The 13082-nt window shown below is 43.0% G+C and overlaps 1 protein-coding gene across 7 annotated transcripts in view; it reads right to left on the reverse strand.

The window, feature by feature from the left end:
• Nucleotides 1-13082, reverse strand: part of JADE1 (jade family PHD finger 1) — a 45309-nt gene that overhangs the window by 19191 nt on the left and 13036 nt on the right. For all 7 annotated transcript variants that reach the window (XM_041412081.1, XM_041412082.1, XM_041412079.1 and 4 more), the window contains exons 3-4: nucleotides 4093-4175; nucleotides 500-657 (exon numbers count right to left, since the gene is read on the reverse strand). In XM_041412081.1, the coding sequence (XP_041268015.1) occupies nucleotides 500-657; nucleotides 4093-4175 (241 nt within the window). The remainder of the gene's footprint in view (nucleotides 1-499; nucleotides 658-4092; nucleotides 4176-13082) is intronic.

Genomic DNA, 13082 nt, shown 5'->3' on the forward strand with positions numbered 1-13082 from the left:
ACATCTGGAGGGTTCTTAAAACAGTTGAAATGTGGTACAATCAATTTCTTAGGTTAATAAAAGAAAGCACCAAAAAAGCCCCATGAAAATAAAATAAGTGCTGTGTTTTCTCTAGCCCTTAAGCCTGGTTTGTCCAACTGTTCCTTGAAAACAACCTATGGCTTGGAGATAAGCAGAGGAAGCACCAGACAAGGGCTCTTCCAGCAATGATAAGTGAGCTCAAGTCTGGCTTAAAAACAGAAGCTATTTTTAAGGTTCTGTCATCACAGCCCATTGCCAAAAACAGTTCTCTGACATTTGTGTTCCACATGGGCAGAACAGGCCTAACTCTTGACCTCTCTGACCATTCCAAAAGGTGATTCCAGGCTGCTCTTCATCCTGAGAACAGCACACCTTCCCAGCTGGGCACTGTGCAACAAACTCAGGAAGCCAAGGCAATGTAGACATAAGCTGCCAGCACAAACATGTGTGTATTTGTTCCCACTCCTCCAAATGATACCTGGCTACTGGCTCTGGGATGGTCCCTGGGCTAACTGGCACCTGAACTCCCTTTTCCCACTCCTGCCTCCAGGGATCTGCCAGCACATAGTATTCCTCAGGGTTCAGCTGGAAGGAGTCATGTAACTTCATGGCAGTGATCAGGTCCGTTCTGAACACCTGCAAAGAGAGTGACCAAGAGAGAAAAACAGAGACACTGACATTTGATATCCACACTCCACCATTCACAGCTTCAGGGTAAGCACGGAGCACGCTGGGGAACAAGGTCACTGTACCACCAGTGCACCAGCCCAGCCCACTGCAGAACAGGGATTGGCTCCATGGCAGGGAAAGGGGTGGCTGAAGGCACAAATACTGACAGGATGACTTCCACCTAACTGCACTACAGCTCCTGGAGCTCCTCCTGCACTGGAAACTTGCTCTAGAAGATGTTACCCATTTTCACCTCCATACTGGATGCAATAAAGGCTGCAGGAACTTAGAGTTGTAAAACAGCAGCACAAGGAAGATTCATTTTTGCTCCCAGGCTTTTTGGAATTTTTTTTTTAATTATTGGAGTTCTGACTCATACCAAGACATTCTAGAAATTCCCTGTGGTAGAAATCAAGGCGTGACTCCACCATGACCAGCCACAAGAGGAAATTCTAAGAAGGTGACTCTTTGTGCAAGTACTTATAAAAATAACCCGAAAAAGAAAAAATAAGGCCCAAACTGGAATTCTGGTGGCAGCTCCCCATTCAGCACAGGTATTTATTCAATCAGCTACAGACACCTCTGTGTCACAGTTGTAATTTTCCTTTGCCTTTGCAAAGGCATCCAGCTCTAAAGCCAGCAGGATGTCTGGCAACCTGTGGGCTAGCAGCCACAAACAAGCAGCCATGCTGTCTTCAACAAGTCACAGAATGAAATAAAAAAGGGATTCACTACTGTGGCAGGCCTGCTGTGGCAGCTTCAGCCTGTTGGCATTGCAGTAAGACAAGTGCTGCTATCACAGGCATCCCAACTACAAGGCTGCACTTGCTGGCAGAGTTCCAGCCCTTCCCACCCCCTGCTCCCTGCAAAAGGCAAGGCCCTCCTCACCTCCACAACACTAACTACTCCATGCCTCATTCAAAGGAAAGGGTTAAAAAGCAACCAGGTGACAGAAGATTAGCACCACCAGGACAAGAAGATGACAGGTAGAGCTCTCTGCAGACTTCTCAGTCAGTGATGGTCAGAACCAACATCCACAGAGCCCCACATTGCAGCTGCAGCAGAAAAAACTCTGGATTTTCAGGGCAGTTCTCCTAGATTCCCTTATGAGGCTGCTAAGGGGGCAAAGTGACCCATCCTCCCAGTCCCAAAGCAATGGCCATGCTGTCACCTCAGCCCCAGCCCACTGCTGAGTGTAGCTGAGGCAGAACCAGATGTGCACAGAAGCTCCCCAGGCAGCCACTTCCATCATAAACTATACACACACCTGAAAACCCCAGGATTTTTGGGAAGTATTTTAGTGTATCTGATGGCTAATTACACTTCTGACAATATTTTCAAGTGTGATTTCCCTTGCCACACTGTGCATCTTGAAACCTCTCCTCCCTCCCAACACACACATACTGTCCTGCTTCTGTCTACGTATGTTTCTGTTTCTACTCTGGTTTTGTCATTAAAATAGCATAAAATCATGACAGTTTTCTTAACACTTGTCTTGACATGTTCAGAAAAAACTGCCAATATTAAAAAGTAAAGAAAAAGATTGCCATATGAAGAATGGGGTGAATGCTGGTAATGAAATATAATGAAATGTTTAAAACAATTAAATTACAAGTCCTGTGAGGCTTCAGTCAAGAAATGAAAAGTAAGCCACAAAGTAAATGGGCTCACAAAACAAACAAGCACAGCTGGCCAGGGGATTCTGCACTTTTAAGTGATTTGTCTTAGAGCAATCAAAAGTCAAATTAAAAGAAGACTAAAAATATAAAATGGGACGCTAACCTTGCTCAATCTCAGAGCCAAAATAACTCAGGCTCTTGGATAAATTTGTCACAAAACTCCCTCAGAAGCAAAGCTAATGCAGCACCTGAGAGCCAAGAAACTCCTTCCCAGGCCAGTGGCCCCATGACACCATTCTTTCTGCTCTAGCTGCTGATGCAATCAGAGTGCCTGGAGGAAAGCAGAGCTTACAGAAGTGCTGGCTCTCAGAACCACTGAACACTTCAAAGCTAAAGGGTGAAACCCTGGCCACGCTGAAGTCAGTGGGAATTTTGCCACCAAGCTCAATGAGCCCAGGATTTCACCCAGGGGAGTTCCTGAGTGTCACTCTCCTGCCAGCAGCAAGCAGGGACAACACAGGGGGGAAAGGCTGGGGAGCAGAGCTAAAGGGAGGCACAAGAGAAGCTCATCCAGACTGAGAAAACAGGAGAGAACAGCAAAAAACTGCAAAGATTCTGACAGCAAAAGCAAGGTAAAGGAGAGAAGAAAACAGAAGCACACGAGAAACCAACAGCAAGACTCCTAATTATCTCAGATGATTTCTTGATAGCCTTTCACGAGGTGGTTCTCAAAAGCAGGTTTAGGGGCTACTTCTAAGGGATGCACAAAAGCCTATTGCTAACAAGAATAAATTTACCAGGGATCTCCACACTGGCAAAAAAAAAAGGTCTTTAACAGCCAACAATCAAAGGAGGTTGGAAACCACCAGTGTTAGGCATAGTTCACACTGAACAACGAATGGGATTCTCCTTGTGAAAACTCTTCTCCGAGACTTAGGTACATTGTCATTAGGGAGATTAATACAGCAGTTTTTCCTCCACACCACTCACTAATGTGTAAGGAATACATGTCCTGGGCAAGTACAATAAATGAGAAATTCCATCTCCCAGAGCTAATCCTTTCTTTGCAGCTTCTACAAAGTCTGCGGTATAGTATTTTGCCTGAAGACAGGAAGATTCAGCAAGAACATTTCCAAAGAAATGGATCACATTTTGTGTGTTACTAACAGCTGATCCAACCTGGAAAGTTCAAAGATTTTTATCTCCCATGATAGCATTTCTTTAAAGCACTAGACAAGACAGAACTGTCAGGAAGCAGATTTCTAGTTTGACAAGCACTTTAGCGAAGATCACGCACACCGAGCCCCAATACAAACTACGAAATAAATGCACCTAATGTAAATTTCCACTGTTCACAAATCAAGCTGCAAATAAACCCCGATGCCTAAAATAGCACAAGAAAGACTCTGAAGCTATGCTGAATGCGTGTCAGACTACAACAAAATTCACAGATAGAAACTGGTGCTGGCAGTAGCTGTGCCAACAGCTGAACTCTCTAATCTTCAGGGGAGGGGGGAGAGGGGAAGAAGGGATGAGGGAGGGGAGGTATGTGCCAGCCAAAATGTAGGGGAAATAAAAAAAAAAAAAAAAAAAAATTAAAAAAAAAAAGTAAATCAGAAAAAATGGATCCATTAGCAGAACACGCATGGATATTTTGTGTGTGCAGGTACTTTGCAAGTAAATCAGAAAAAACGGATCCATTAGCAGAAAACACGCATGGATATTTTGTGTGTGCAGGTACTTTGAGAGATGTAACAAAATGCAAGTCAAATTCCAGAAATACCTCGGACGGCTTCCGGTCTTCATCTCTGGAACACGAAGTCCTGCCACGTTGAGATCTGGAATGCTGGGACCAGGTAGACAGACCTAGGATACAGAAATGACAATTTGCAGGCTTCTGTGACCAACCCCCAGGAAACTCTTTCAAAATGAACCAGAAAACAAAAGCCACTCAATCCTAAATTTCTGTGACCACTCTCCTGGCTGTGTTTTGTTTCTCATTTCCCAGCTGAGGTGTGCCTGTACTGGCTGCACTGCACTTACCTGCCTTCCACCCAGCATTCCAAAAAAACCACTTCATACCATCCTTTCCCCTGAGCATCAATAAATGACTTCCTGCAGATTAATAACTGACCAGGAGCTCTGCCAGCAGCCTGGGATGTACTCTTTGAAGCTAATGTCCTAGATACCTACACTGGTTACCTGATTTCTGCTGGCACAAGCCTCTGCAAAAAGAAGCACACTGCCACACACACAGAGCAGAGCCCACAGAACAAGCTGTTGTTTCTTCTCCCAAGCAAATCTCCCAGTGTGGCTGTATGATTTTTGCCTGCATAATTATTCACTACATTCCAAACAAATTATACCTTTTTGTCTTGAAACTGTTTGACAGAGTCTCTGTCAGCTTTCAGAAATATTGTAACAGGAGGAAAGGAAAAAGAGAAAGAATCTGCACTCCTTTGACAAGATAGTGCTTTGACACCAGAATGTATTATACCTGTGCAAATCAACTAATTTCAACACAGTGAGATTTACAGGTACAGCAGGTATTTTCCACTGCAAACTACACAGCAGCAATGGAAAAAAAAAGCCAATAAATCTTTATGGGTTGCAGAGATGAAGGACTTGTACTGGGTCTACCTGATAGGGAAGCTAAGACCTATGTCACTAAGTCAGAATTTGCAAATCTGGACGTTAATTGTAGACAAATTGAAGCAAACTGATGCAAAAGCCTTCCCATACTGCTCATTCCTTCACTGTCTGTGCACAAACATGGTAGGAGTAAAAAGGGTAAAGCTACAGTCTGTAAGAGCAGCACCACCTCACACCAGCCCACAGACACCTCTCGAGGATCAGAGAGCCCTGTCCAAAAGCACAGCATGGTGTAAGTTCTCTATTAAAAATATTAAAAAATCATTTTAGAAGTGAAGTAGCTGTTCAACATTTTCATTGGAAAGATATGACTGAATACATTATGTTTTAGTTATCTGTTTGTCTTCTCTTTTCAGTTAGTGATACATTAAGAAATCTGCCCCAATAAAACATCTCTGGAACACAGCAATGAGTAACAGACATTACACAGAAGATGCATAATGGTCAAAATTGAAGCAATGTTCCCAGGAAATAGCTAAAAATCTTATCTCCTGAGGTAAGAATACAGAGAGGGTCCTTTTAAGCAAATATCAGTGTTTTAATATAAGAGATGGTGAAGTTATTGGCACTCTTCCTTCTTTTGATGAAGGGAAATAAAAGAAAAGAGAGAAAAATAGTAACTGACTGTCATTTATTAATCTGTAAGAAAAGCCAGACTTCCAAGATCATTTAACTACCATTCCATTTAATTGTTCCCTTGAAAACTGAAGAAGAAACACAAGCAGGAGTACAAACTTCTTGTGAGGATCCTACCAGACCATCCTCAAGCCTTATTTAAGGTCAGAAGGGAATAAGTAAAATCCCTTACAAAAACTGTGAGATGTACAGCTAAAATGCATGACAAAAATCCAGATTTATTTCCTGTAATACAGCAATGCAAATATTAACATTTTAACACTCAGACAGATGTGATTTCTTTAATCAACAGCCTCCCTAGAAGACACAGACCACATACACACCCACACAGATTGCTATTCAGTTCTCATGGGTTCTGATATTTTCCATTGGCAAGACATTAATATCTGACCAACTAGCTGCCACTGAGGTGTTCAGTGAGGTAAAACACTGCACCAAGTCAGCAAGTCAGTACCTGGAAATTTCCAATTCTTTTGTAGATCTGAGTGGTTTTGTACACTGTTGGACCTGGGAGAGAGAGCCTGCTCGCAAGAGAAAGAATTAGGAACAACGAGCTGTATCAGCGAGGTGTGTGTGATTCAAGCTTCTGTGAGAGATGAGCTCGTGAGTCTGGAGGCTTTAACACAGCTTTTCCCACGTAAGGAAAGCATCTGGCAAAGTTAGTGTAGTGGCAATGTGATGTACCTCTGGGTCTTTACCAGTGTCCTTCAGCTCTGATGACAACTTATCATAAATTGAATTTAAAAAAAAGTATGGGCAGCTTTTTCCAGGTGCCTCTCATGCCACAAGGAAGCTACAAAGGTGAGGAGTAAGACAATCCTTGCCATATCACCCATCTCCATTTCCTCACTGTGTCATCTTACACATTAGAACAAGTGTCTTAAATGCACACTTCTATGTCCATGTACACAAGGGTTTGGTCACTGGATTAATTAACTGTTCCACGTTTCACAAAAGGGCAATTAACTCTTATCATCAAAACCACAGGAGCTTCACTGTAAATGATTTTTAAGTGCTGTATGAAAGCACACTACGTAAAAATTCCATGCATAAGAGACAAGTCAAACGCAGCCAGCCTACCTCGGGATCTATTACAATGAGTTACAATGAGGTTTGGGGGTTTTTTTTCCACTGAATAAGGAAAGAAAGTTTCTCAGGTAGTTTTGTAACAGCCTCTTCCTTGCACACAACACTGGTGAACTCACAGTGGAAACACTGTTAATGAAGGAGCTGCTGGATTTTTCTGAGCAGCGTAAACTACATAATACTAGGAGAAAACAGTGGAAGAATTCCTCATGGGACTGAGGTTTTACTACACGCTGCAGCTAGCAGATGACCTTTGGCAAGGGCTTCACGTCAATAGGGAAAACATTTACTCACTGAATAAACAAAGCCAGACTCTAAGCCTTGAATTCAGATTCAAACCAGCACCACTGCTTAGACAAGAAAGGAAGAAATTGAAAGAGCCAGCCAAATGACAGCAAAATATCCAGCCCATAACAGTATTGAATTTACTTACTTTTGAAATTCCAGAGTTTTCATTCTGCTTCCATCAAAGCCAACGGGAAAATGTCACTGTCTTCACCAGTGCCAAGTCCAAGCCAGTGAATTTCCCAAAGCCCTCATTAATAAGCCACCCACCCACTCTGCCTACACCAAGAGAAGTGCAGGAGGAAAATTAAGGATGTTATTTGTCTATTAAGCATCCTTTCCATATTTTCACACTTAATCCAGAAAAGGGACCTCAATGAAAGCAGAAATTCACAGCCCATTACACCTACTTCGGTGGTTAATGATCTGATTTGTACATCTGAGTGTGTGAAGAACCATCCCAGGATTACATAGAAGGCAGAATCTACTCTGGTCAAAACGAAACACAGGATCCAAAGCAGCTCTTCTGTACTATAATAAGCACATTAACTTAGTTCAGTTATTTCCGAATGATTTTGGTGTAGTGTCTGGAACCTTTCTCTTTCATTAAGTATCCAAAATCACTGTGTTCATCAAGTTTTATGACTACTAGCCCTAGTCCCAAACTAGATTAGGATCACCAAGACTAGAAAAACAACTAAAGATCAAGACAAGAGTTAAACTCTTATTACAGTAAAATAGAATTAATTTTTTTTTTCTCAAAAATCATAAGGCAAGTCTGAATCACTGGGATTTGGAAGATATAAAAGTTCTGTAACATACCATTATATACCTCATGGGAAGAATGAGTTTCACAGCAGATGGAAAAACAGTGAGATGTTAAGAGAGCCCATGCTACCACAAGCCATGTGAGAAACAGTAAATAAGAAAAAACACAACTCCAAGGCATGAAGCCAAATACAGACATCCAAAACATGCATTTCCATCATTGTTAAGACATCAGAGATAAAGGTATCTTATTCAGAGTTACATGATCACAGCAAGTCTAGGATGAACACAGTAGCCCACCAAGCATCATCACTCTGGGAGAGAGACCAAGATCACTTGGATTCTTTTACAATTCAGATCTTTCAGATGACCAAGGTGTTTGTGTGTTTTAAAAGGATTTCATCACTGAGGACAACAAGAGAGAGATCCTACTCCTATTAGGAGTAGTCTTAGTCTTCCTTTTGCATTTATCTACTTAAAGACAAAAAGCAAAAAGGAATCCCAAACCACGAAAAAGGTGTAATCCTCAGCAAGGGAGGCAGAGCTCTAATACACCACTGGTGTTGCAAAGGACTTCTCAGACTCAAATAGGATTTTTTTTCTGTTCCCCAAGGCTGCTATGAACACTTCACACTGTAAATACAGTGTTCTTATAATACTGCCACAGGGTGTATGTAACACACACGCCTCCTGATAATAAAAGAAAGCAATCAAGGAGTGTGCATTCTTTTTCCCCATTTGTGAAGAACACAGACTTCCCAAAAGGAAAAACTTAATCAATTTTAACTGCATCATTTTATTAAATGATCTGTCAAGAATATGTTTTCAACCCAAGAAAAAAAAATCCAATCAAAACAGAAAATTGCTTGGAACCAATAAAACAATTCAAACCCTCAGGGAATTCTACCCCACAACTAATACACTGCTCAGCATGAGCAAAGAAGTCTCAGCTATTAGGTATCATGCACAAGGCTGCTGTAAAGCCACCTGTAAGGCACCCAGCTGTGTCCCTGGAGAACTACCTGCTGCTCCAGCCTCTGAACACTTCAAAGCCTCGAATCGCTGCGAGCACTTCTCCCACAGTAAATACACTGCTGCTACCCTGCTGCAGCAGGCAGCACAACACAGCAAAGCAGCCCTGACACAGATCCATGTCTGCCTGTCACTTCTGCTTAGCACCAGCTTTTCCAGATGCCTGCGCTGCTCCGCAGCTCACTCTGAGACCAACGAGGTGCCGCTGCCAACGCTGTCACAAAGATCTACAGCCCGAGGAGAAACCAGAGGTGCTCAATCTCTCCATTTAGTGCCTGGCTCACAACTCCTTACAGCAGGATCTCCGTGCCACTTAGAAGTATCTCCATGCTTGGACCAAATTCCAGCACAAAACAAACAGAAGCTAACTATTCTGTGGCCAGCTTCCACTACGTCAGGTACAGAAAGAGCTGGCTGGGCAGAAGTCTTCAGGCCTTTTCACAGAGAAAGCAGCATGCAAGCAAACACCACCTAAGACACCATTTCACAAAGCCAAATTTCCTTTCTCACTTTCCTGTTGCTGGAGGGCTTACCCATCTATCTTCCTTATCTTTACAGCATAGTATAATACAATAATCTCATCCAAGATCAAAACACAAGAAGCAATAGCCTTTTATCTCTTGTCAACAGCAATGCTCCTTGAAATTTACTATCAGTTGACAACTCCCCAGTTGCAGCTGCTGAACAATGCATGGATCCATACGATCTCTGCAGTGCTTTACAACACCACAGCACAAGTGCTCAGTCTCTGACACACATAATGAACCACCCCTGCAGCTCCCTGCCACAGCACTTTAACACAAGTTGCCACCTGTCATCCCTTTCCTCAGTAGCATTTGAGTTTTATCATCTCACAGAACACACACATAACCACGCACAGGCACATGTCATTCTCATAACAGTCAGGAATTCCTAGACATCATTTTGTTTTTCAGCACAAGACCCAAGTGCCACTCGAGCCCCAGACCAATTCCCATGGTAGCCATGTTTTACCACAACACTTTTAACTCAAGTTTATTACCAGTTATCAAAGTCAATTTGAGCACCTCCCATTCATAGGCTGATAACATGATGTTGTCAAGGCCTTGAAAGTCCAGTGTACTTAGGTGTACCCAGTCTAGCAGTCTTGCAGAGAAAAATTAATGTGCCTCTCCAAAAATGAATCATGGTATCACAGAATGTGCTGAGCTGGAAGGGACTCATCAGGATCATGGAGTCCAACTCCTGGCCCTGCACAGGACCAGTCCCAGGAGTCACACCATGAGCCTGAGAGCATTGTTCAAATGCTTCATGAACTCTGTCAGCTTGGTGCTGTGACCACTTCCCAGGTGAGCCTGTTCCAGTGCCCAGCCACCCTCTGGGTGTTGGACATCTTGTCCAGAAGGATCTTATGAGAGACAGTATCCAAAGCATTACTCAGGTCCAAAAAGATTGTATTTACTGGCTTTCCTAGATCAACCAAGTAGGTCACCCTGTTGCAGAAGGATTCAGCGAGCAGGATTTTCCCCTCACAAAGCTGTGCTGGCTGTGACCAATGCTGGTTGTGTTATCCTACAGCTGTTTTTCAATACCTCCCCAAATAATCTTTTCCATGATTTTACCATGATTAAATTAATCTTTTCCATGATTAGGCACTGAAGTGACACTGACAGAACTGTAGTTTCTGGGATCTTCCTTCTCTCACAACTCCTTACAGCAGGATCTCCGTGCCACTTAGAAGTATCTCCATGCTTGGACCAAATTCCAGCACAAAACAAACGCACTTCTTGAAAGTTGTGACGACATTTACCAGCTTCCAGTCAGCTGGGATGTCTCAGGAATCCTGAAACCGTTCAAAAGTCATCAATAAATGTTTTTCAGTGACATCAGCCAGCTCCTTGAAGATTCTGTGATGAATCCCATCAGGCCCTATGGATTTGTAGGGATCCAGCTGCAGCAACAGATCCTGCACAAGTTCCGGGTCGACTGGGAGTTGACGATTCTCACCATCATGATCCTCCAGCTCAGGGCACTGAGAGCCCCTTGGTCCATCATCAGCATTGAAGACAGGGGCAAAGAATGCATTAAACACCTCTGCCTTGTCCATGTCCATGTCCCTGTTTGTGAGGTGACCATCCTCATCCTGTAACAGGCTGATGCTATTTCAATAGTGCCTTTTGTCATTAATGTATTTAACAAAACTCCTTACTGTCTTCCAACATTTCTGGCCACCTTCAACTCCACGTGAGCTTTGGCCACATGAATTTCTCCCCATAGTGGCAAGCAGCACCTCTGTGTTCTTCCCATGTCACCTGACCTTGTTGTACTGGGAATGCACCTTCCTTTTTTGGCTTACATCCAAGAGGACATCCCTGCTCAGTCCAGCCAGCCTTCTGCCTTTCCTGCTTGACTGGCAACATTTCAGAATTGCCTGCTCCCATGCCCTCAGGAGGCAGTGTTTAAAAATTGACAAGCACTGATGGACCCCAGCACCTGCAAAAACATTTTCCCAGGAGACTTTAATTCCTTGAGCAGCTTTGTGACCTGCTCTCCTCGTGTCCAGAGCTGTGGTTTTCCTGGTACTTTTCCTCCTGTCAATTCTTTTTTGCTGTCAAATGATGGTGATCATTACGGGAAGTCCCTTCCTCAGATGTGATACCCAATCAGGCAAGATAAGCCTTTCAAATCACTCTTCCAGACTGCTCCAGCAACTTCACCACAAGCCACTCTGCCCCACTCTCAGATTAACCCTCAGGTAAGATGCTTGTTCTTACTATCTGCCATCACTCACCAACCCTTTTTCAAAGGCACATAGTGACCACTACTCTTGCTGCTTTGCCCAAATTCTGAGCACTGTAACTACATTACATTCTGTTGTTCAGTCACCATCCTTTACCTCCTGGTAGGTTCAAACGAAAAACACAAAAACCTTCCTCGTTTCCTTTTCACAAAGCTCTGCACATGCAATCACCACATTTCAGGCCAGCAGCGGCTGCAATTCTACAGTAAATGACACACACCCCCAAGGTTATGTAGTCAGTAACCTTTGTGAAGGCACCCTGGGATCCATCTCAAACACTACAGGAATCCACTGGGATTCAAAGCCCTTTCTAAATCTAAGATCCTCGTCATTCAGTCAGTGCAATGGATATTGGCAAAATTCGTTTAACTTTAAAATAACATTTGTTTAGCAATGATAGAATAAGGGTCTGCCTAAATTACAGAACTCTATTCCATAATCCATAGGTATTAAATCTTTCATTTCTCAGAACTCACGTGAAACTCTGTAAATCTTGGAAGTATTTTTCATCTGCAAGCGTCTTCAGTTCTTCTCTCGGACACTCTGCACGTAGGAGTATGATAAATTGATAACCCCTCCAAGAATAAATGAAAAAGCAAGCAAAGTCTGAATAAAATCATGCTTTGAATTCCTTGCTCATGGAAAACAGCACACAAACTCTCTTGGACACCAAGGAGTGCCTGGATTTCACACAATATCCCTTATACAAATGTCCATGAGTTTCAGACCTTTCTCAAAAACAAGCTGTCCACATGTCAAACCAATTCATGCAAAAAGGAATGCCTTGAAGCTATAAATGGGAACTCCTCCACTGCACAACCTGATCTCACCAGGAAACAGCATATGGAATATTCAGCACAAACCACCTTTGCAGATTTACAGACCAACAAGGCTAAAAAGCCAGGTGTCAAACACTGAGCAGAAAAGCTAAAACAGCTTCACTATCTTACATTTAATTAGAGTGAGACCCCAAACCATAAAGAGAAGGTTTAGCAACAGAGGAGCAAGCTGGGATACAGTGTAACAAAATTTGCTTAAAAACTATCAAAGCCAGCCACCAGAAAACAGGAGCGTAATGGATTTGAGGTGAACATTACCGATTTCCTTTTCTGCAGGCTTTGAAGAATGCAGCATGTACATCACAAGGCTTTTACGATGGGCCTGGCTAATATGACTGCCCATTATAGTTGCTCTGCTACACTATCTGGAAGGCCACAGAAACAAACAAGCTCTGCCAGGTGACCAAAGAAGAAAAGCTTTCAGGAGCAAAAACTCTAAGGCACTTCCCCAAGCCTCCTCTCTCACCACCATTGCTCTGTATTTAGACAAAAGTTCAAAATCCAGAGCAATGCCTGCAGTCATTTTTCATTCAATTATATTTCACGGGTAAGATGTTCAAAAGTGACCTCTAATTTCAGAAAATGAAATCCCTGAGAACACACTCAGATATCCAGGGACTCACTTCAGAACTGCCAGGCAAAACTGGCACTGACACCTCCTGCCCAGTGCTTCAGATATGCTATTTTGGCTTTGTG

Source organism: Onychostruthus taczanowskii, unplaced genomic scaffold (assembly GCF_017590055.1).
Source record: "Onychostruthus taczanowskii isolate IOZ18803 unplaced genomic scaffold, ASM1759005v1 scaffold38, whole genome shotgun sequence".
In the NCBI taxonomy this organism is placed as follows: Eukaryota; Metazoa; Chordata; class Aves; order Passeriformes; family Passeridae; genus Onychostruthus; species Onychostruthus taczanowskii.